At 43.8% G+C, this 25,034-nt stretch overlaps 1 protein-coding gene across 3 annotated transcripts; it reads right to left on the bottom strand.

Moving 5' to 3' along the window:
* Nucleotides 1-6,565: 6,565 nt before the first annotated feature.
* On the bottom strand, nt 6,566-24,525 carry LOC307083922 (ras-related protein Rap-1A-like). Of its 3 annotated transcripts, none has more exons than XM_079747960.1 (8): nt 24,464-24,525; nt 19,090-19,184; nt 18,199-18,267; nt 17,502-17,558; nt 16,629-16,769; nt 12,233-12,376; nt 11,456-11,578; nt 6,566-7,745 (listed from the first exon to the last, which is right to left on the bottom strand). In XM_079747960.1, the coding sequence occupies exons 2-7, from the start codon at nt 19,144-19,146 to the stop codon at nt 11,489-11,491; spliced, it is 558 nt and encodes a 185-aa protein (XP_079604086.1). In that variant the 5' UTR covers nt 19,147-19,184; nt 24,464-24,525; the 3' UTR covers nt 6,566-7,745; nt 11,456-11,488. The 3 variants fall into 3 exon arrangements, with proteins under 3 accessions (XP_079604086.1, XP_079604087.1, XP_079604088.1); XM_079747961.1 differs by having other exon boundaries at nt 19,090-19,179; nt 24,464-24,516; XM_079747962.1 differs by lacking the exon at nt 24,464-24,525 and adding an exon at nt 22,432-22,521.
* Between the last annotated feature and the right edge of the window lie 509 nt (nt 24,526-25,034).

Genomic DNA, 25,034 nt, shown 5'->3' with positions numbered 1-25,034 from the left:
ACATCAGACACATGCTCAGCCCTGCCTGCCATCCCCTGTCCTTCTGCTGAGTACACACCAGACCTTACAATCAGAACACACTGCACAGTGCATCCACAACCACTTCACATTGGTGTTATCCGTCTTTTCGTAACATATCCAATTTAAAGCTCCAATGTGCTTTAGCAGCAACTCGATTTGGTCGAAACATAGCATACAACATGGCGGCCAACTCTTATTTTCATTGGATTGTGCACTAACTACTATAGACTTACATCATATTACATATCTGCCAAGTCCGCTCCACTAGATGCCACTAAATTCTACACATTGTTCTTTAACCATATCCAACTTTAGACTTTGGTTGTAATTTGGCTTCATTTGTTAATTTTTTTTTGTTCTTTTTTGCTATAACATGATTCGTTTTGAGATGTCATGCTTTTTGTTGGATTTAAAGTTCTGTGTTTGTTGATGTTTCAGTTTTAAATGTATCTCTTTCGATCCTATGTGATTTTGCATTGGAGGAAACACCGTCATTCCATCATGAATGTTAAACAAAACATGGCATTCCCATCGGGTGTATTTTTACTCCACCTGCACTGTTCGTGCCCAACGCAAAGAGAAACACTTTCATCTAGCGCTCTTCCATTTATTTCTACCATGCAATGAGCACAATATGAAATCTTCAGCAGTGAAATAGCCTCTAATTCAAGCAATGAATTTCATTACCATGTGAATGGACCGTGAAAAAAATCTATCCATCCACCAACCTATCTCTCTAGGCATCCATCAATCCCTTGGCCCACTGAGTCTGTGTTACACTTAGCTGGGGTTAAGTGAAAGTCGTGGTCGGCATAGCGAGCAGCAGAACCGCTCTTGAACCCAGGACACGCTTGGGTTCATTGCGGGCAGAATACTCAGAGTCAGCAGAGTAGGGGAGCCAGACTTGATGAGAGAGATTCCATCTTTCGCTTGCCCACGATTTCATGCATCGAGTTACATTTCACTCGTTTGAGGAGGGCTGCCTCCAGCCCCCAACCATTGTTTTCTCATTGTGCCTGCGTTCCATCTGATCCCCCCAGTCTGTGCTGACCCACAAACGTGACTCAATGCACGGTTACTCCGGCATGCACACTACTCCAAAGGGGGTGGGAGGGGGGAGGAGTCTCTCCTTCACAGGCTAGATTGCCAACAGCAAGAGGGATTGGATTTCATCTGCAGAAACCTGGGAGTTTGTGTGTCAGTGATGGAACATGTGTGTGTCTGTGTGGGTGTGTGTGTGTCTGTGTGTTTGTGGCGGTGTGTGCCTGTGTGTGTGTGTACATGTGTCTATGTGTATGTGTGTGTGTGTGTGTGTGCGTGTGTGTGGGTGTGTGTGTGTGTGTGTGTGGGGCCGTGTGCCCTTGCTTGTGTGTGCGTGTGGGATTGTGTGTGTGTGTGTTTGGGAGTGTGTGTGTGTGTGTGTGTGTGTGTGTGTGTGTGTGTTTGTGCATGCTCTTATCTAGGAAAGGCTTCAGCATCTCCCCACTATAAAATCCTGCTCTGATTAAGTTTATCTCCTTGTCGCTGTGAGGGTTTACATTTCCATCCGTGCTTCGCCTTTCCTGGGAAAAGGTCAAACTCTCAGAGATTGGCTTGTTGCTATGGAAGTCTAAGATATGTTGGCCAATGTTGATGCACGCAAAAATAAACAGAAATCATGGTTCTAATCTAATTGTTGTCACCAGCAAACCATTTCTAATACCAGAAGACACTCACTATATTGTACATCCAACCAAAAACACGCCTCTTGTAATATTTAAAATAGGGGCCCCTAAACAGTGGCCGTCTGCTGCCTTTCCACAGTGGCCAGATGCCAGCAGCTGTTCCATGGCTGGCTGACTCCTTCCCGGATCACCTCAGGACCAACACACACACACACACAAACACACACACACACACACACACACACACACACACACACACACACACACACACACACACACACACACACACACACACACACACACACACACACACACACACACACACACACACACACAGCAGTTGCTTGTGTTGCTGGTTCCACTGCATACCAACAGGCTGCTGTTGTGGCCCAAAACGTGCCCAGTAACACGCCATGTGCACAGCCCATGTGCCTTATTTAACAGAATCCCATCTAAAATTAGATGGAGATTGGATGAAGCTCATGCTCTCAAATTTTAAAAAAAGCACATGGTTAACAATGTTATGATATTTTAAATGTACGTGAGCATCTTATTAGATAGGAAACATGCTTCAAGAGGGGGTAAAAACACCCACACACATCACATCACATCACCATCGTAGACGGTAGTAGTAGTAAACGACCAAGTCCACTGGGTAGCTACTGACTTGAAACGACAGAATGAATGGGATGGTCTTTAACTATAAATGGCTAGGCACACACATTAAAGCCTCCAGGCATAAATAATAGCCCAGGCGTATGGGTCCTTTTATTATACATTGCATGGAGTGGTGAAGGCCACATTAGTGTATGAGAGAGGGGGGAGGGGCCAAGAGTGAGGCCTCGATGTGAACTGATAGAGACACACTACTGACACCATTTGATAGCCAAGCACATACACATCAGATGAGCACGCGCATACACACACACACACACACACACACACACACATACACCCATTGTTCGATGTGATGGTGTAATAGACTTTGGGGTCTGTTGGCTAGGGACCAGAATGAGGTAAACACCAAATAAAGTAATGGCCGACGGAGAGGAGAAAATAGGCCTGGCTAATGAGCTATTGACATTTAGATAGATCCAGAGGGGGAGACAGAGCCTTCCATTAGATTGAGAAATGGCACTGGGTCTCTCATTTGCCTCGCAACCGATCCAAATTGATGACACTTTGTTGGTGAGATGAATTCATTGTGGAATTGCATACAATGTGAGAGAGAGAATTTGGGGGGCGGGGCGTGGGGGGGTGAAAGAAAAATTACATTTTGAGAGCAAAGCAGAGGATCTGGTTGCAAATCAAAATAGAGGAAAAATCAATGCATTACGTCACCCCTTATGTTTGAGTACAATAGAGATTAAAGGCTCTGTATCATACAGGCAACTGGAACAATGCATCCTGAATAAAAGGTTATAATGAAATCATAGGAGCTATATATGAAGTCTATGAGTACACAATGAGAAAATACATTAGAAAGTACTGTACTACTGTAAACACTTTGCATTTTCTACTGAAGAGGATTGCTCCTCATTAATAAAAAATTACAACAATTCCTCTTTACTGTTATCGAGCATAAGATTCCCCGAGCATAAATGTGCCCCCACTATGGCACTGACACGGGGCCATAATGCAGTAAGGGTGTGTTCTTTGAGAGATGTATCAGCTGACGTAATCACCAGGCCCTCACAACGAGGGGGGGGCCCCTTGAAGCCGGTACTGGGCTCGTCGGGGCTGGGTGGGTCGGCTCGCAGGCGGGATGGAGTGAGTGGATTACGTCAGCTGATTCATCTCTCATACAGCCCAGACGAACACACTTGAAGACGAGCCGATTCCTTCAAGTCATTTACATTGATTTCTCCATAGCTCTCATGTCCTCACTGACTGTGCAGGCCATGTTTCAACAAGTACACTGAGATATAGCTTGTGCAACGAAACATGAACACCTCCTGCAATGACACGCTCATATTCAATACAACTTTAATATCAGCCCATTTGGCTGATTAAAATTGCTGGATGTATAATCATATTAAAATATTTTATGATTCTGAATATTTATATATATATAACAAGTATATAGTCCTACTGTATACACTTTTCACTCATGGTACGAATGTCAAAACACAGAGGACAAACAACTTCCAAGAACAAAAATAGTTTCAAGAATTCCAGGTATGTGTTTTTCTACATGTCAATATTAAAGAGTTAACCCGCTGGGTAAACAGCCAGACTGTTAGCATGGCCATAGCAGTGCTATGTGTGGAGGGCAGAGTAAACACTGACATGTGTCTAAACACAGGTCAGCCTGTTCAAATACCCGCCGAACCTGCCATGCTCAGGCCCCTAAGCTATGCTAGCGCTAGCTGTGTCAACTAGCCTGAGGGAGAAACAGTGGGCTTCGTCGTTCTGGTTTCAATTAGGTGCCACCCTTAATGAGTAGCGCTTCCCCTCGGTTTTAATTAAAAAAGCGGTGTGATTATGGGAATCCTAAGTGGATAAGTGGACTATTGCTGTTGGGAAAAAGAAACTTGCCTACGAATGTGTGATAACTAGCAAAAGGTAATAATGTGATAACGCATTGAAAACAGATGTACTCTTAAGAAGTGAGACAAATATCAATGAACAATTCTTAAACAATGTACAATCTAGGAATTATTACTAATTTTTTTACTTCACATTATGAAACATTGGAGCTTACAGTAATTAACATATTCCATAGAATAACGTAACAAGAAAAAGGCATGATTAATGCCATTATACCTTGTATTAGGTCTTGCAAAATAAAATGATATGTAAAATACATAGAACAGTTAAAAAGCCTGATGTCAAATTTTGGGACACCAAAGCTTATGCATTTACAGACAAAGAAAAATTGAATAACCCCTGTCTCAGAACCAGAAGAGAAACTCTATCGGCCTACGCCCTTCTCATAAACACATTACACACAGGACATCAGAGAGACAGGCTGAGGAGTGCAAAGCGAACCTTGCACTCCTGTCAGTTGAGAGCCTGCTACTGTACTCTCTAGCTCATGTTCACTTCCTCCCCACAAAATGCATTAGACACAGCAAAAGATATCCCTGCGGCTGGGACCCGGTCTATACTGGCCAGCCACTAATCTGTTAATTGATCTGGCAAGGGGAAGGTGTGTGGTTGTGTGTGTGTGTGTGTGTGTGTGTGTGTGTGTGTGTGTGTGTGTGTGTGTGTGTGTGTGTGTGTGTGTGTGTGTGTGTGTGCATAGGGTTCTAACTTCATAGTGTGTTTGTGTGTGTGTGTCTGTGTGTGAGTGTGTGTGTATTAATGTGTGTATGCATAGGGATTGAAAGTGTTGTGTGTGTGCGTGTGTGTTGGTTTGTTTGGTGGATGATGGGTTATGTTAGGAGATGATATCATTGAATTAATATAAAATCTTCTATAATCGGTTCAGGGACCTGGAGTAAAAATACACAGGCGTCTAATAGGCAAGGGTATTGTTTGGTGGATTAACCTCTCAGTCAACGATATCTTAAGAGCCTCTCAGGCTGTATGCTGTAAAGTCAGGAATTCAAGACCTAATAGGAGATTGATTCCAGCAATTAAAACCCTGGTGGTTTGTTTTCTATGAACAAAGAAAACCTTTTATGTGGTTGAAGGGTTACCTTATGTGCAGTTTAATGGAAACTTCCAAAAAGTAATATACTGACTCCATAACCCTCTCTGTTGTGATTCACTCATTAAATAGCATTTAACCACATTCTCACAACGTATAAAACCCTGATTATGAAAGCCTTAAGAAGTAGGGCCAGAAAGAAGAGAGCAGCCTCCTCTGTGAAGCAGGCTTGACTCTCTCCTAAAGGTCAATAAACCCGTAGCATGACATGCAACAACCTAAGTGTCACTAATTGATGGAGGGGAGGAGGATAATCTTTAAAACCATTATTGGGGTGGTTGGATTGCTCTTCATGCCCTTTAAGACCTGGGAAGGGAAGAGGCAGCTCCCAGGGTAGAGGAATGCTTAAGAAAAGGATGATACATAGACCTACAGGAGCAGGGTTTGGTATTACCACACTTCCCAGGCACTAAAAGGATTTAAGGAGCCGGTGGTGTCTGGAGTTTACATGATAAGACACACAAACAGAGAGCAAAATAACTCACACGCGTTAATCTCCTCTGACGCCATCCTCACCAGCGGTTATTGGCCCGCTCCGCCGCAGCTTGACGCATCCTCCTCATCGGGAGGCAGGCAACCGAGGATCTTAGATGATACAGCACGATTCTCATCCACAACATCTAAACATCAGCAAGTGTCTTGGCCCAATTGCTACTCCTTTAGTCTTTTAACAACACGGTGACACTACCACGTAGTTTTTTTCTTAAGGCACAGAGAACATGAATAGGCCTAAATGCCTACGTTTTTATTTGCAACATAACTTTTATTAAGTAGCACACATAAATAACTATAGATTCCTTTTGTTTTACGTTCATTTTTTAGCAGGGAGGGTAGATATATGGGTATGGAGAGCATCGTAAATTCCTGAGATAAGGCAACACATTATCACTGTTATCAACAAATGTACGAAACAGGCTGACAGCTTCTTGTTCAGAAGATGAATAAGCGCGACCGTAATATATTTAAGTAGACACTGCCCCCTAGAGGTCACCAAGATAACAGGAACGCTTCTTCGAAATTATTAATGGGAGACAACTTCTTCAATCTACTTTAAAACGACAGACTATCTAATTCTAATTCGTTCATATCTTAACAAATTATTAATTCCTGCTCTACTGGGATGTATTTGGTTACCAATTTTTTGGGAGACCAACTATTTGGTATCCAAAATTACAAACGTCAGAGCACCAAGGTTGGAGTTCACTTTCTAAAATCAAGTCAAATACGCTTTGGATAAAAGTTTAATTCACAAAAATACATTGACCAATATAATGAAAATGTACTAAAATGTACTTTAATAATCCATAAAAGCTGGAACATCATTTGACAAAAAAAAACAAAAAAAACAAAAAAAAGAAGCATTATTAGAGTTGGTTTTAGTATAATATATTTCGGCTTCAAGAGACATAGAAATCAATCCTTATTTTCCCCCCATATTTCTTCTATAAAAGACCCATTTTTTTCTGAAGCATCATTATGCAAAAATGGCATTAGAATATATTATGGGAGCTATGAAATCCCAGTGACAGTATAAAATTAAGTCACATCAGAGAGATATCTGCAGAAGAGAGAAGGTCCATGAACAATTGGGCAAAACTAAAACAAAAGGAAAACAAAAGAAAAACAAAACATAGATGTTGTTCTATTACCACTGACATGACAGCCATGGAGGATCGGGTCATGGCTATAAAAAGAAAAACTAAAAAAACTTTCACTTCTCCACTTGAGTTCACTTTGAAGACATCTACACTTTTAACAGATGTGGTATTTCATGCTTTTTGAAGATTCATTATAACCATACAACTAAAGAGGTCCACTTTCCATGTCTTTGCAACAATCTATTCATATTGCCAAGACGGAAAAATACTGAATTGACGTTATAACTTGTTTTTTATCTCCCCCCCCCCCTTTTAATGGTTGGTAATATTCCTTTTTTATTTTTTTTTCGTTAAACGTCTAAAAATAAGAGAATTTAGAAAAATAAAAATAAGGGCAAAGTAAGCGTTGACGAATGCGCAGTTGTGCTGCGGTAAGAGCCTTTTCTATTTCATCATCGTCGTCATCATGGTTGTTGTTGTTAAAGAGCTTGCGGTGGTTTGGATGTAGACACTGTCCGTTCACGGGTTTTAAATCAACACTGATGCAGAGACACATGACACAGGTCCCTCGCAGGGGAGAGAGAGACAGGGAGCGAGGGAGCTTGGCCCCGTCGACCTCGTCTCCGTGTCGGGAACAGACCGGTCAGCTGATTCACTTTTTATGGCGGATGGCGGGGTAGAGGGTGGGGGGATCAGGGGGGGGACCTGGGTGTGTGGGGAAGGGAGGAGCAGGGTGATTGGGAGGGGAGGGGCTGTTCGGAATGCTGGCACGTTCCAATCAGGGCAACAGTTCTTCATTACAGCATTCTAAAGAAGAACAAAAACAGAGCACAAGCAACCAATAAAAAAATGCATGCTTCATTCAAGCCCCTGATCCTGCCCCTAAAGCCAATGACGGGGTTTGGCGCCCCCTATTGAATCATAATCCACATGACAGTTATTCCTCTTTTGGCCAACAGAGGGCGTCAGCCGTCCCCTACCCCAGTTGTCTCATATTACAGGAAGAATTCTTCCCCTGTTGAACTCTGATTCAACATGGGAGGAATTCTTCGAATATGCAGGAAGACACATTCATGGACAATCCACAATGTTTCATTGGAATAAATGAATAGAGAGCTTGTCATTCAGTATACTGTTTTCATCATTACGGTTCACACACACACACACACACACACGCACGCACACACATCCCGTCAAGAGTCTTGCATTCAGCTAGGGTGCGGCTCATTTTTCAGCGTTATCAAGTTGTGGTTAAGTTAGGGCGTTTATATAATTGTGTCACAGTTTGGTAGCATTAGCTATAGATGCCAAATGCCAGAACTAAATCAAATGGAAGCCATTGATTGACATGTATTTGATCTACACCCCCTTTCAAACGCTGGTGGGGATCTTTAAAATGGAAGTCATTCCACAAGCCTAATCTCAAACAGTGGTAATCTATGTGCTGTATTACATTCATCAGTGATCACAGCATTGAGCTAGAGGGAATGTTTCCATAACCCTCCTAAGATTGACACTATGTATTCACCCCCCCGGGAGCAGGAAGCATAACCAGCTGTGAATGAGGTAACCTTGGGGAGGGGGGGGGGTTCAGGGTCTTGTCAAGAAACATCTACGCCAGTCAGACTTCCCAACAAAATCCGTCTGTGTGCCAAAGCCACAGCAGAGAAAACAAACAGCTCGTCCACTATTTTAACCCCACGTTAGCATGGCCTGCTTTCCCGGTTCTGCTGCTATCCTTGTGGTGAATCATGCCTTATGCACAGGGGGTGGGAAGGTGGCGGTGGTTGTGATTATTAGGGGGTACTTCAGACAGCCTTGAATATTTCTTTGTAGTGAATCATATATGGTGTCAAAGGTGATTCATTGAATGAGCTGGACTCATTGAAAATATAATTATGCAAATTATTATTAAAATTAGTGCAAGATCCAGTTCTCATGACTCAAAGCTCAGGCAGTTCCCTGCTAACTTGACCAATTGATGATGTAATAGATAAAATTGCAGTAATTTCATCTGCGATTTTCAGAGAGATTAAAAGGCATTGAAACCCCAGTCCACTGGAGTTTCATGAGGAGTTTAGGACAGCTTATTATACCTCAACAAAGGTGAACTTTTGTTGGAAAATGATGCCCCCTTTCAATTGAGTCGATAATGCCATGAACTCTCTGTCCCCCCTGTAGCCTATTCTGGTCTGGTGTCTCTCGGCCACCATCGTCCCAGTTTAGGGCCTGTGTGTGTTGTGAGTAGTGGAACAGTAGGGGCTGTAATCCCATTAGTGTTGGTTCACTGGGCAAACCGGCGTTGGCACTGTGTGTGTGTGTGTGTGTGTGTGTGTGTGTGTGTGTGTGTGTGTGTGTGTGTGTGTGTGTGTGTGTGTGTGTGTGTGTGTGTGTGTGTGTGTGTGTGTGTTCCCCCTCCGGATACTTCTCAGCTCTTTTACACACACTCCGTCGGAGTTAACTGACAAACTGGAGTCCCTGCAGTGAGTGCTGAAAGCAGATGCGCCTGCACTGACATGTTTGGATACGTTGTAGAACTCACAAATCTTCACCATTTCTTCATCGTATGCACATGTGTGCCATGAATGTTAATTATTTTTCAGGGTTTTGGTGGGTCAGCCCCCATCAAAACATTAAACATTTTATATAATATGGCAACACAGACGCAATGACCTCCAGAGACAAACATCAATACACAACAGTCTGAATGTGGCCTGCCCTGCATCTTTAAGACCGCAACTGTCACTTGGTCAACACGTGTCGCTCTGTTCAGCTTCACTAACCTCCACTAGTGGAAACATGGAAGAGGTCCATTCTGGTGGAACTATTCTTAGAAACTCCTAGATCTTGGAGATCTCACAGACCCAAAGATCTCAGGCCTAAGGAAAGCTTTGGCCATCGCTGCAGAAAAGCATTACATTGACTCCGGAAAATGTCTAAACAAAATTATTAAATCTTAATCTCACATCCATATATAACCACACGAAAGCACATACCAATTTCCCCTGGATAACTATAATGTGTACATAACCTTTTAGTTCAGAGTGTTTAATTACAAGGCCAGTCAAACATGGCCCCTTTAAAAGCTTAAGGCAACAAACCATGTCTCATCTGGCCATAACCCCAATACGTACATATTGACATCCCTTCTGCCTCAAAACACGGGCGGTGGACATTAAAACCCGAGATGTTTCTTTACAGGAATGATCTATGACCACTTTTTTTGGCCCGAGAAGTGCAAGGAAGGCAGAAGTTACGTTCAATCCTGTGGTAGAAACCAAAAAAACCTGACAGTTTTTCCGATGGACCCACATTCTTCCCTTCTCCCAGATGATGAGGCATCCCGCCTAAGTCTCGACCCAATCATTCAGCACAGGGGGACCATGACCATGAACACCACTAAATAAATTAAAAAAACATGTACGTATGCAAAGCAGAACAATTCCCTTCGACTGTCTGCAAATGATCAGCTGCGAGGCAGGCCAGTGTTAGTCATGTAGGAGATTCCTGGAGTCTCAAGCCCCTCCTACATATGAACATGGAGAGCCAACAGTACAGTCGCCGTTCCCCATAAGTACATCATGTGATATGATGCTTCTGTCTTTTGATGTGCTTGGTCCACTTGGAAATAAGTGGTCAACACTGTCAAGGGCTAAACTCTGGGATGTTTTGTGCTTTGTAACCCGATATCATATCAAGTCAAATCCTAATGACATAACCTAAAGAAATATAGAGCAGCATGTTCAGTTTGAAGAGAAACACACAGCATTCTCTGTGCTGGCTAGAGCGTGTAAGTGCACAACACATTTCCCAATGTGCCTAGCATGCAAGCATAGTAGACTCACCCTAAAGTGTGTGGCTGAGCGGCAGCTGAGGACAGACACAAGAAACGTAACCCACCCTAATAGTTGATAAGGCTTAATGTTTCAGGTTTCTTTTCAAGGATATCACTGTAGAATCATGCATCTGTTACTTATTCATCTGCGTCAAAACTATTAAAGTACTTGAAATATACAAGTGTCTAAAATAACTAACAACAGTGGCTGAGGTGACGTTAACGTTAGCATGGCGCATGCTGGACTTAAGTGGTATTAGTCTACATCCTAAACTGTTTTTTATGAACAACAGGCTGTCCAACATGAGGTTTATGCGAGTGTGTGTGCGTGAGCTTTCCACATGGTTTTAATTAGCCCGGTTAAATAACCCCATGTTGGCTGAAGGTGAGCGGCCTCAAAGGTCTACTGGTACGAGGCTGTGCTTCAAGGGGCCATATAAAAGATGCATGGGAGAGAGGATGTGACACAGATGTGCAAATAATGATGGACCACGCTTGCACCTTCATCATGACCCCGTCACGTGACTGAGCGGTTCGCTAGTTATTAGCCTTTTGATGTTGAGAGGGTTTGTGGTTATTAGCGCGCGCTCACACACACACACACACACACACACACACACACACACACACACACACACACACACACACACACACACACACACACACACACACACACACACACCTGGCTCAGAGCTGCTGCAGGGGGTAGGGGTCTTTAAAGCAGAACACAGTTGGATTTCTTTTTCGCCTTCTTCTTTTCCACTGGCGTTTTCCTATTTATCTGTCTGACCAGGTCATAGAAGATCTGAAAAAGAGCACAACAAGAGAGCAGCAACAATTAGCACACACACATACATGTAGTAGACCTGGCCTATTTGCTGTACAGGAGGACAAACAAACTCTCTGGCGTACGCAGACCAGTATCTGCAATGGAAAGAAAGTCACTGTGCACACACATCCACGTTGTTGCCACGCGGGGACATGGTGGCTTTGCCAAGGGTGTGACTTTGTGTGCTAGGCATACAGCTGAACACTTCTTTAATGGCCACATTGTAAAGCCAGCACCGCAGGGACAACAAACAGACAACAGCTGTGTTAAGAGGACTGCTCGGCTGGTTGCTTTGCTTTCAGACGCCAATACTTAAATGAGGAACCTAAGAGCATCAACTAAAGAAAATCACTAAATCAAAAAAGGTCAGGAACAGCGCCATCTCTGCTGAAACACAAGCACTGGAATGGCTGTTTTCAAGCAGCAGACATTGGGCCAGGTGATGTCATTGACATGTCATGAAGAATCATCAACAGATTATAATTATGATAAATATTGCATTGGTGTCACGTATCCTGAGGTGTGATCGGAATGTTGTGAATATTTAATGCGGCTGAATAAATCTGGCTTCATGGCTGGGATTCACAATGGAGCAGCAGAATGGAATCAGTGGTGTGAGGGGGAACTCACGTCGAGGACGTTGATCTTTGACTTAGCGGAGGACTCTAAAAAGGCACAGTGGTTCCACTGTCTGGCCAGGTTCTGGCCCTGCTCCTTCCCCACCACGCGCTCGTCCTCCAGATCACACTTGTTCCCCACCAGGATCATAGGCACCTGAGGGGGGGAAGCAAGGGAACACAAGGAGTGAACACATGGCTGTACAACATGGAAGACCCCATTGTATTGGGTCTTTTTCTGTTTTAAAGCAATCATCCATTCAAACATCGGTTCTAGAACTAGGTGATAATGTTAATGACAGGATTCCAAACAACACACACACACACACACACACACACACACACACACACACACACACACACACACACACACACACACACACACACACACACACATATATATATATTCATTCAAGATATATAATGAAAAGATTGCATGTTGTGTCAATATGTTAATGCATAAAATGTGTTGATGCAGTGCTGGTAAATGACAGTATTCAATAATTAAACCATGGAATCGGATAGAGGACGACAACACACAGATGAATTCTAGCAGAGGGCAATGAATATTTCAATGAGATGACCGCAGATGGTGAAACAAATTATTGGATAGAAATAAAAACATAATGAACGATGGTCAGGATTAATGAGTAGGACACAAATGGGGTTGAGAAAGAGTGGTAGTGAGTCAGGAGTGAGATACCAAACACACGGTTGGCACAGGAGAAATGCATAGCCAGAGAACACTGCAAGGGGGAGTATGATGGGAGACGGTGGAAAGGAGGAGTGTTGGAGAACTATTCAGGTGACCATTAGTCAGAAGACGGGAGGGTGGTGTTGAAAGTGGTGTCTCTATTCCACGGGATGGTTAAAAGGGAGGAATCCAAGATACTCAAGAAACAAAAGAGCAATTCATCCCTCGGGGCAGGTTGTGCTTAAATAAACAGAACAATTGAGGTTGCACATCACAAAAAAGGAAACAACGAAAATGCATTAATAAATCAATACAGAACCCATTTAATCTACCCAACTTGGCGAGCAAACAAAAGGAAAAGGAGGACATTCATTTCAACATCCCCGTACAGAGTGCTCTACGCTGGTGTAAACTGCTTTCAGAGTCCCGTCAGACCCTTGGCCCTGGCTGTCACGGTGGGCACAGGGTTCGGGCGACCAAGTGTCGGGGATGCGGCTCATCCTGCCTGCTGCTTCCTGACTGGCCTATCTAGGGAGAGCGGCGGCCCGGAGGAAGCCGTGTGATGACCCCGCCCGGCCAGGATAACATCGCTTTCCTTCCTGACCGCTTTCCAAGCGCACTGGACTCCATGCTTCAGCTGCCGCCTGGAATGACGCGATAGTTGACCCAGAGCATATTTTTAAAGAGACAACAAAGAACAGAAACGCTTTGCTCTTCGCTCATCCGCTGCGAGACGGAAATTGGCAGAATATGTTACTCAAATTACAAATAATAATACAACTATTTGCTGCAATAGTTATGTTAAAACAAAAAAGCTAAAAGCAAGTAAAAGTCTAGAAGAAAATTGACACCGACAGCCTGTCCCCTGTATTCTACCCATGATTTAGGGATGTGTTTTGTTTGTGACCACAGCGGTACAACCCACAGACACCACATTGCATGATGCAGTTTGCATGCAAACATACAGCATCTTTATATCATTTAGTGGGGAATGTAGTCACCAAACCACCAAGAAACAAAAGTCTATTAGGCTGGCGTTGCCTTCCTTTCCTCCAGTTTGCACAAGCCTTGCCCAGAAGCAACGTCGGTACTTGCGGTGGAGGAAAACAGCAAAGATATTTGAGAGTTACTTGACATAGTGGACCGACATGTGGCGGCACGCTCATAGCGCTAGCCTCCCCCGAGCACAAGCATCGAGTTGTTTGTGGGGTTGTTCTTGGACAAACGGGCCCACTCCCTCAGAGAGCGTCGGCGTTCGTCTAGTAAAAAGGGGCCAAATACTATGTTCCCCACTCTCCACCCGTTCTTTCTGGTTTACGGCGCGAAGGACAGGAAGTGGAGATGTTTGTACTAGCCCCAATGGAGGTTGCTGCTTGATGTTTGATATCCAAACAAGCCCTCAGTTTGGGCCGCTGAAGGGCGCTCTTGGGCGTGGGGGGAGGGTGTCCCCAGGCGATCCGGTGGTATGCACTCCTCCTAATGTAAACTATCAGCCAATCTGGGCTTAAGGACCGAAGGAGAGCAGTGGCTACGTCGTTTGCAGGAGGAGGAGAACCCGAGAGATCTCTCGATACAGCGGTGTCAGCACCCTGGAGCTGGCCATAGCATGTGACTAATCTACGCGGCTGGCTCCGTCGAGAGGGTCTTTGCGCGCCAGGGACAGGTCCCATCCCGCCCACAGCGCCGACGCGGATAGACCTAAACATTCCACCCACTGCTGAAGAATGTCTTGTCTTCTTCTGTCGTAGATTCCTCGGAATCTACGACAGAAGAAGACAAGACATTCTTCTCCTTGCGCTTGTCTAAATGGAGGCTGCGTTGCCCCGCCGACAGTGGAGTGAGTCGCAGCCTGCGCCAAGTGAGTCATTACCAACGTGGTCAGACAAGTCAGAACAAAGATGACCTGGAAAACAAAATGTCACAAGAGCCTTACATAACACCGGCAGGAGGAAACTAGGAGGGAAGCAAGCTTTTAATAAAAATTGGCAAGATGCTCGGTTCACTTTTGTCTACATGTATTCTCAACACCGTCTGGGTTTGTCATACAATAACTAAAAGGGGTGGGTTGGCTCCCTGAACACAGGCTGGTCAGGCGCTTACCAATGGCGATCACTCAAGGACAACAAAACATTGTGGAATATTAAACCTAAAAATAACATCTTGATGTTGTTGATATGGTTTCTGGGCATTTTACCGTCTAAAGAAATGTAAACTCTTCCGAATGACAAAGCTGTACCAGACAGTCACAACAACCATGCTAAAAAAGATCATGACTAAAGCTCCCTCCCATTCTCAGTCCACCCCCAGCCCAAATCATGTTTTCCCATCCTACAAGTTACCATCCCTGAGACAGGCTTTTCGAAGTCTGTTTCATCTTCCTTTTAATAAAGTCCTTTAATTGAGCATGGCGAGACCGAAGTGACTGAGAAAACATTTAGTTGTAAATGAGCCATGGCATTCGGATCAAGGAGCGGAGAGAGCGAGAACAGCTGTGGCAGCAGCAGCAGCCGCTACCGGCACTGACCGACTGATCCCACTCTCACGTCACCATGAAAGCCTTTTCCTGCTGAGGTATCCGTCCTTTTTGGCTACAGTGGAGGAGATTAACAGAAAGAAAAATACCCTTGAGCGTTTTCCATTCCCGCCAGGGTGTTTGCTCCCGTCTAAGGGGTACAGAAGATAAACAGATGTCGTCGCCAATCGCAACCAAGGGTCTTAAATCTCCAGTGTGGATCTCCCGAAGGTGGAATGCCCCCCGAGGTCAGATAAGCAGGAGAGCCGGGAATATATTAGGAAGGAACGTGGCTCCGTGATGACAGGCTTGAACGTTTTCCCCTCCATGAAGAGATGGGCTGGCGTTGCTGTGATCTGTCCGAGGCCCCAGTGCCCTTGACCACATGGGTTGGGGGGGGGGGGGGGGGGGGGGGGGGGGGGGGGGGGGGTTGGGGGGGGGCTAGATTCTGGGTGCTTTCACTGCACCTCACCCCTGACTATCCAATCATCTGCACACATAGAATCAGACCAAAAGTATTCAGGCCAAAATAAATGGAGGGAGTTGGAAGGGACAGGGCGCTGTTAGGCCAATCACAAGCCAATGAAAGATGATATCTGAGAAAACACCACAGAGGAATGGTCAAACAAATAAGAAAGGGGCTGGAATCGAGGTATGGAGATTCTGAGCTGAGCTCTAGAGGGAAGTAGGGAATAAACATGGCTGACATGGGAGTAGAGGCAGAGAGAGAGGCAGAGAGAGAAGGAGAGGAGAGAGAGTGAGTTATGGTAACATTCAGTCCCTGCAGAGATCACCAAAAAAGGGCATCCTGGATGTGAGTCAGACGCACCCTGCCCTACTGGAGATGGAGAACTCAGCAAACTAAAAGCCTCTGCATCTTAAAAGGGAAACACAGGGACGGGTTCCATCGAAACCAAATGACTGACGAGACATTTTTAATTTTCATTTCACCTCCCCCTACCAAGTTCCCTTTTCCTTCAAATAAAGACATGGCTTTCGTAAATAGCATATAGAACGATTACAATGCGATTATAATCCCATAATTCTGATTACATCCTCCAATAATGTTGATTTGTGGGTTTATAACTTTAGATACACTACTAAAAGAAAACAGTAAACAGGCATGGTACCACTGTGTGATCACATTAAATGATCCCTTGTCCATGATCAGAGAAAAGCTAAGGCATGTGAACCGCCACTCACATCCTCAGTGTCCTTTACTCGTAGGATCTGTTCCCTCAAGTCCTGGAGGTCGTTGAAGGTCGACTGTGCCGTGATGGAGTAGACCAGCGCGAAGCCTTGGCCATTCTTCATGTACAGGTCCCTCATAGCCGTGAATTGCTCCTATAAAAAGGAGGGTACAAATGAGGAAATGGAGAAAAGGGCTCCTCAGTTTCTATAATCCAGAATTTGACTAAGCAAGCTCTATTCAAAAGGAAAAACCCGAAATCATTTAACACCACACAGTGTTGCAAAAACAGGAACAGGACAAAGTGCTAGTTTAGGAACGACAAACACTTTCGAAACAGAAACAGTTACAATATCAGAATTAAAAGAAATTGAATGTTTTCCAATAAAGTAATTTCAAAAGATCTCTTAATCTCCCAATATCTTTCTATTAACTTCTGTGACCAGGCTCAAACTCACTGACCCTTCACTTGACGGTCATTGAGCGTGTGATTTATATTTTTTTCTATGGTTACGCCCAACAGCTACGGCCATGTTACTCATGTATACGACAGCTGCGTTCTAAGCCACAGCTCAACCACCAAACAATGTATTGATGTCAAACCGTCTAGCCTCAAACAGGCCTGAGTTTCATCTATACCCCTGCAGCGCTGGGCCTAGTGGAACCCGGCAAATATGTGCGTAATGCAAGGCCTCAAACGCCCAATATTTTTCAGGTAGTTCCGCCGCGGTTTTAGCTTATCAATCAATAGCGGTTACACAGTCTCCGCAGTGGAGATCACTCATCATGGTCCCCTGGGTGCAAACATGGCAACTTGAGCCCATCCTCTGAAGCACATCTATAAGGCGAACTCTGAGATGGTAGCTATGAGTGTTCAGATAACTTACGGTTCCTGCCGTGTCGAGAATTTCCAGCATACATTGCTGTCCATCGACCTCCACTTGCTGTTGAGCAAAAGGAAGGGCATAAGCACATCACATCATATTTTAAGAATACCTTCTGGTAGAGCCGGCAGTATATTGAGTAGTATAGCAGTTAATTTATAGTTCATTTGTATAATAGTTAATTTGATAGCAATATTGGTTTAATGGGCTACTAAGTAATGTGGATATAAGTACCAAGAAGGAAGAGGCTTTATGTTTGACTCCATTAGAAGGTTTGATTGGTTCCTTGTGAGGCAGCCTCACAATGAAGTAATCAAACCTTCTCAACTTATTAGACTGTTATTAAGTGCCGTTTTCAAAAACAGCACTCAAGCTATCACACATTCTTTCAATAACCACAATCTGAGTGCATGTAGAGTCTCACTGTGCCACTTTATTGACATAATGGCCAGCTGCAGGCTAACACACAAAAGAGACTAAGATACTAAGATACACTCCCAAACCAAATGCACAAAAACAAAAAAAAAAGGACAAAAGAGTGAGAAAGAGAAGACAATGGCTTAGAGAGCCTGGACAGAGAAGGGGGAATAACAAGAGTATGGCGTCATAATGTGAACCTGCAGACCAGCTGCTAGCAATCAACTCATTCCCGAGACGCCGCCATCGCAACTCCCCCAAACCCCATCAGTGCAGCGCTTACCTTTCTGTACGAGTCTTCTATTGTCGGGTCATACTTTTCCACAAAGATCCCCTGTACGAACTGAACCGTCTGTAAGAACAAGAGACAGACCAGACTGCCAGCATCAGAAGCCAGCCTCTCCAGACCACTGTACCCGTCTGCGCTTCTAGCATGGTTCAGATATCCCTCCAAAAAAAACCTCAATACTACGATATTTTAGTAGTTAGTGCGTTTGTTGCTTGGCTAGCAAAGACAAGTTTGTTTGCCTAAACACATCTTGAGGCCTTAACCTGTCAGGACCTGCCAGTATGGAGAAATAACCAGACAGACAGCAGTAGTGTTGGTGAAGAACGGAACACAAGACCACTCTTCTTCTACTGCTAACATCCGCTTGGAAATTATCTTAAAGTGATGTTCATGTGAGAGTCATAATTTGTTCACACTTACAAGGCTAATAGACCCACAATAAATCACAAATATAAATAGTATCATTGCGCATGACAGAATTCTACTACTGTATATAGGTTGCTAGAAAATCTACAGCCATTTCCCATCCCAGCTCATGTAATTCGGCTACTAGGCAGAACAGCATAGCAGAGCTTTGAAAACGAGCAGGCTTAAATACTCGTCTAAATAAAATGACTTTATATGCATGGGAAAAACTATGATCTAAATAATAATGCCGGCTTTAAATCAAAAGTGTTAGGTTACTCTTATGATTTAAAAAAAAAGGGATTTCCCCTCTAGGCAACACCAGTTGAGGCTTGGCCCCGTATCACACATTGTCCCCAACATATGACTAATGGAGGTACAATTGTACACAGACTCTATAAACAAGGCAGAGACCTCACGGCCGACCGACAGGAAGGATTCGAGGTGGGTGGGGGTTAGGATGCAGATAAAAATACTCACCAGAGCAGACTTGCCCACACCTCCTGATCCTAGCACCACTAACTTGTATTCACGCATGGCGGGATCGCTTCACCGGACAGCCCCAGCAGTCTGCACTGGACAAACGGGAAGAGGAGTAAGATAAAAGTAGAGTTGGGGGGGGGGACAGAGAGAGAAAGATTTTTAATACTCAAAAGTAAAACAAAAAGTAATAAAGGAGGAATTCCCCTTCGTTTTTTTGCTCAAATGTTTCCTCCTCTGGAAAAGAGGAAGGATTCTAGTCATTCCTGGAGGTGCACACACAACAATGGAGGGGGAACACCCATAAGCGGATCGGCTGCTGCTGCAGGGTGGAGGAGGTGAAGCCTGAGTGACCCCTCTCCCTCTCTTTCTCGTTCTAACCCAAACCAGCTGTGGCACGCATTTGTGTCTTTGCGGTTGTGAGGCAACCGCAAAGGAGAATATCAAGAAGAGGCATGGAACTGGTCAAAGCGCCTCATAATGACGCGATTACTTGGCCATCGGGTGCGGGCTGTCAAAACACTGCCGCCGTTGTCAGACACAGGCCGGGCAACCATTCCTACTGCAGATAATAGAACTATTGAGGCTGGCTTTGTGGGGAGGACTCTCGCACTATGAAAAGTGAGATTAAGACTAGGGGTCGGTGAGAAATCGATTGATTGACTCTAGTATCATTATGAGGAGAGCGGGGGGTGTCGGGGGATCAATGGCTCACACACAGAAAGCAGTTAAGTCGGTGGGGTTTAGCCAACTGGGTCACTACCAGTTGAGGTCAGCTGAAAAAGCTGCGGAGGTCCGACCGTTACTGGTGTTTTCTTTGCGATTACGGCTGCAGCAGTGGAGCCCTAGGAGGGCTGGGGAGTCTGAGAACCCACATGATGATTTCCCGTCGACTTGCAATTGGCAGAAAAGGGATACAAATGGTCCACGGAAAGCAGTGGTCGATGCTGCAGGCGTAGACCTACAACAGCTTAAATTTCCTTCAACAGTTGTTTTGAGTTGTTTTCCCCCCGGTCATTACAATCATTGGCTTGGAGATGATATCGTTCTGACTGTAGACCTTTCAGATTTGACTGCTGTCAAATGTAATATAGACTAGAAAACTAAATTATAAGATAAAGTACTTGGAAAGACTATACTCTGCTGGTGTTAAATGACACCATTACTTTTGAGGGCCAGTAAGCGGGTTCCCTGAACTACGTCTAAGGATCATGGTTTGCTATTTAATGGACCATGATCAATAAATTAGAAAAGTGCACTGTGAAACTGCTATTTTCTACATTTTGAGTAAAATACTACTTTCTCGGACCAGAGAAAGTCCGAGAAAGTAGTATTTTAGTTGGACCACATCTAGTATGTTGAAAACACTAGGGTGCATAGAAGAAGGACTTTGAAGTCAATGAAAATGGGCCCACAGGCCAATAAATAAACAGTATCGACACATCAGCAAGAATAGTGCATGAAGGCAAAGATAAAATCAAAGCCTTACTATAAACTACAGTTTGAAGAGCTTATCAAGCGATAGTCACCAGCTATTCTTTGCAGTGGATGTTTCTCAAACATGTATAATGTTTTATTTCTCACTATTTTGAAATGTTAAGGACGGATATGGTCCTTCATATCACAATGACTATGATGCAAGGCCAAATATCTTCTAAACCTTGCGACGAAGGAGAGAAGTATAAGTCTATCGTGTGATTTTTCTATTTCGGGCGGGGCTGTTTAAGGCACAACAGCACGTGACTACACAAATGCAATGGGGCGATTGAACAAAAAAAACTTCCCATGTCAGAGCTCAATTACAAAACAAATCATCTGTGTGAACAGCACACAATGATCTAGGACACGCCCTATTTTACAGTGATATGTACATCATGTTTTCTTGCATGGACAAAGGGGTGAAAATTCCCTGCTTTGAAGCAAATGACATCAGAAATGGCCCATCCCAACACACAGCGTCTGCAAATTCAGAAGAATGCTCCACATGTTTTTCAAGGGTTCACTAGCGCACAGTTATGTTCCTCCCATCTTTCATACATCTTTCAAACCAACCTCTGCCGCGCGTCAGGACCCAAGACGGGTCATGGGCTCACTGCTGCTGGTTCAATTCCATGCCAAATTGGACCTGGCAGTGGACTTTCATGTCCAGAACTCATAACCCAACAGACTGTTGCTATGTGTGGTTAAAACATAGGGATAATCTACTAAGCCTACAGCTAACCCTACAATTTAGGTTTTCACAAAACAGGACCACACTTGTGTCATTCTGACCTGCCAATATTACCGGAAATCTACCCCGTCCTTAGATCACTGTGGATCAGTATAATACAGTCAGTGTATGATTCAGTAACAAAAGAGATTGCATTACAATGAACATACTTTGAAAAAGGAGTTGTGTAATCGGATAATATCTTGGCAAACAATATTATCAACCACATTTTCTGGAAGTAAAGATAACTTCAGCCAACGACTTTCATGCAAAGAGTCTTTTCCACACATTTTCAAGGTTGGCTGATGGCCATTATAAGTGTATAAGCCACAGGTTAAGAATGCAATTGTGGCCGCCAACTTATGGCAACAAACCTTTTTGGAGCACTAGACAATTACTGGCTCAGCAGGCCTGTTAATAATGAGTAGAAGAAGTAGTTTGTTCAATAATACTTATTCTATGTCGGAACACCACTCAGCATGAGATTTAAATTTGATCATTAGGCAAATATGCCAAGTACCATTGCCTATGCTGTTTGCCACATAAAGAAACAAAGATGCTTTTGAGTGTAGAATACGGCATGACAGTTGGTTCTTTTGACTGTAAATGCTTGTAAATACTTCCAATACTCCTCCGGTCCCAAATGCCATCCTGCCAACCCTAGTGACATAGGTTGATTTAAACTATGCCCTCAGGGGAAACACTTCAATCATATCATTATCTCTTGTTGACCACCACATACTTAACTAAACGGTATCAGCTCTTCTGTGACAGAATAGCCAAAAGGAGCACATAACGGAGTCAGCTACCACCAGCTGCCTGTACATAGACATTCCCTGAATTACAATCCTGACGCCAAATCTTAGTCTATATCACCAACCAACACATGTGAACACAAACTCACAAATACACACACATACACAGCCATTTAAGGACATCTCTCTCCTTAAAATAAACCTCTCCTTCTTTCCACTGCCCTCGACGACACATTGTCGTTCCCAACAAAACAAACATCAACATTTTTGTGCTCTCATAGTAACTCCAGCAAAAAGGGAGGGAGGGGAAAGCCACATGTTGCGCGCACACACACACACACACACACACACACACAGTGAAGTCACTGCATCACTCACCCTCTATGGACAAAGGTATGTCTCCATGTAAGGTTGAAAGCTCAAGGAGGGCTCTCTGGCAGCGCGTCTTCACGGGCTGCGACTCCTATGATCGCAAAACTAAAATGCACCGTGATTGCCGAGGCAAGTAGAAGACTAGTACCCTTATACAAGTATCTGAACATCATCACCACTTCCTGGCTTGGCAAAGGATATGACAATGTGATGAAGCTCTGAGTCAGCATGGGGCACACGCGATTGACAGCTACTGGCTGTCTCCCTTGCCCCATTCCACAGATCGTGTCAAACCACACATCCGCCAAAACTGACACATGTAAGACCATCCCCTAGTTGGCTGGCTATGTGACGATGCTGCATTACAACATGCGATGCAGATGGGGGAAAAAAATGTTTTATCGTTGAAACACGTTACATTGATACAAAATTTTTCTGTTGTTTCTTTATTACTCCTTACCGTACCAAAGACTAAAAGGTACATCCTTTTCGGTAAATCATAGGAGCCAAACTTCACACGAACAACCCTCAATTCTGAGAACCACTGCTACGCTTAAAGAAAGTGAGAAGTAACGCCCCGGAAAATGTTTGAAATATGATAACAGATGCACAGTGCTCAAAATGAAAATTACATCAACCACGTCTGTCTGATTACTTTCTGGCCTAAAACTCCAAAAGTTCAGTAGAGATGTGTGAGAGCAAGCGATACCAGTATCTTCATTATAAAAAACAACAGAAACCCAGTTGCAGTAGGATAACAAGGAAAGACAATTGGTAAAGAAACATGCTAGACTACAATATGTTCAAAATTTAAGAGGCATGTGCAAGTTGCATGCGCCTGTCAGTTATACTGACCTGTAACCACATCCTCTTTGCAGAGCACCAGTCGGCCTCTTGCTGATATCGTGGAAAGGAGTGGCAACTAAAATAGACTTTAAGTCTCTGTTCCTGTTTAGGAACCTGGACACGGGGGCTTGTTTGGAGGAGGAAGTGTTTTAAATCTTAAATCTCATCACCAAACCCAGTCTTATAGAGTTGACATACACCGGATGAGGCAGATTATTTCGACTCTGAAGAAAATGATCTTCTGAGGAGGGCGCGCATAGTAAAACACGAGAATCCATTTTCAACACCAAGAGCCTCTATTGAGATACGTCCTCAATAGTTTTCAAATATATTCCACCTTCTCTTTTCGCTAGCAGAACCCTACCGGCATTGTCTACTGCAACAGGCTGTAATACACCGTTAACCCTTGACAAAGATAAGGCATTAGAACCATGATCATACCAAGTGAGTTAATGTAACGGTTACCCACACAATTGCCATACGGTTGGCCCACCAGGTCCTCCCGTTATGTGCCGTCTGTGGGTACAGAGCTCCGCGGTAACATTCCTCGAGCCAGATCGAGGTTGAGCATTTTAACAGCGCTTTAATTACATAAGTATTTGGACTTTACAATACCACCCATCGACGAGCTCATGAGAAGAGAATTACAGTGAATGAAGGTCTTTAATACACTGTCCGTGATCTACCTTCAGTGCAGCCAATAGACTAAGCCATTTTAACTAGCTCGTTAGCTAAATAATGCTAACTAGCCAACAGACTGCGACGAAAAGGGCTACCGACACTTCACAGGCTAGCTAGCTAGCCTGTACATTCCTCTCCCAGAAAGAGATCAAAACACAATTAGACCACCAGAAACATATCCACGATGTCAAACTCATTGTGTTTTATTGTTAGGTGAAATTAAATACATGAGTAGACATGCTAGCGACACAGAATAAAACGCATTTACCCCTAAAGACCAAACCGATTGCTAACATTACCTGCCCTTCCGCCTGGCCTTGACTAAAATGGGAGTGCACAGTACGTTTTTACTTACGGACAATGTTTATTCTCCCGTATACTTAAACTAAATAAACAGCATGCATCAAAATACACTAGCTGATCTTAAATACAATAGTTGACGATATACTCTGAAGCGGAGTATACATTTAACAGGGATTATTAGCTAGAGAAGTTTGACGTTTCCACTTACCGTCTCTCGCTCGCTGTCTCTGGCTACTCTGCAAGTGTCAATTTCGCTCCTGCCCCTGTGCGCAGCAGACGTCATTCCTGCCTACTTCTTTTTTTGATGGTCACGGCTCTTCATAAAAATGTCCTAGATCATCTTTATTGAAATGATACCCATTCAGTTTCACTATATAACCATTCCTATTGTCAATAAAAATAAATATATGTTATCTCATAATTAATTATTCAAGGTTTCGAGGCGTATGGTACTTACATCTGATCACAAGGAAGTGATTTAAAGTATTCAGTCAATGACGAAAACCGGGCAGAATAAAAAACAGCCTTCAATCGTCTCCAGTATTAGTTATGTTATTAACAGTTTTGGTCACTTCAGATTTCCTATTAAATGTTTGCTTGTAATAGGCTCAATACAAGTACAATGTGTCACATATATTTTTATATCAGGGTAAAACAACTTTCTAACGCATCCACATATGGCCAATTATATATTCTAGATTAGAGCAGGGGGGAGGGGGGGAATAAAAAGGTATGAGCGTGGACTACCCTCTAGTGGGGGAGATGATACACCCTGGCTA

Source organism: Pollachius pollachius (assembly GCF_949987615.1).
Source record: "Pollachius pollachius genome assembly, chromosome: 12".
Classification (NCBI taxonomy): domain Eukaryota; kingdom Metazoa; phylum Chordata; class Actinopteri; order Gadiformes; family Gadidae; genus Pollachius; species Pollachius pollachius.
This window is presented reverse-complemented; position numbering and strand designations above follow the sequence as displayed.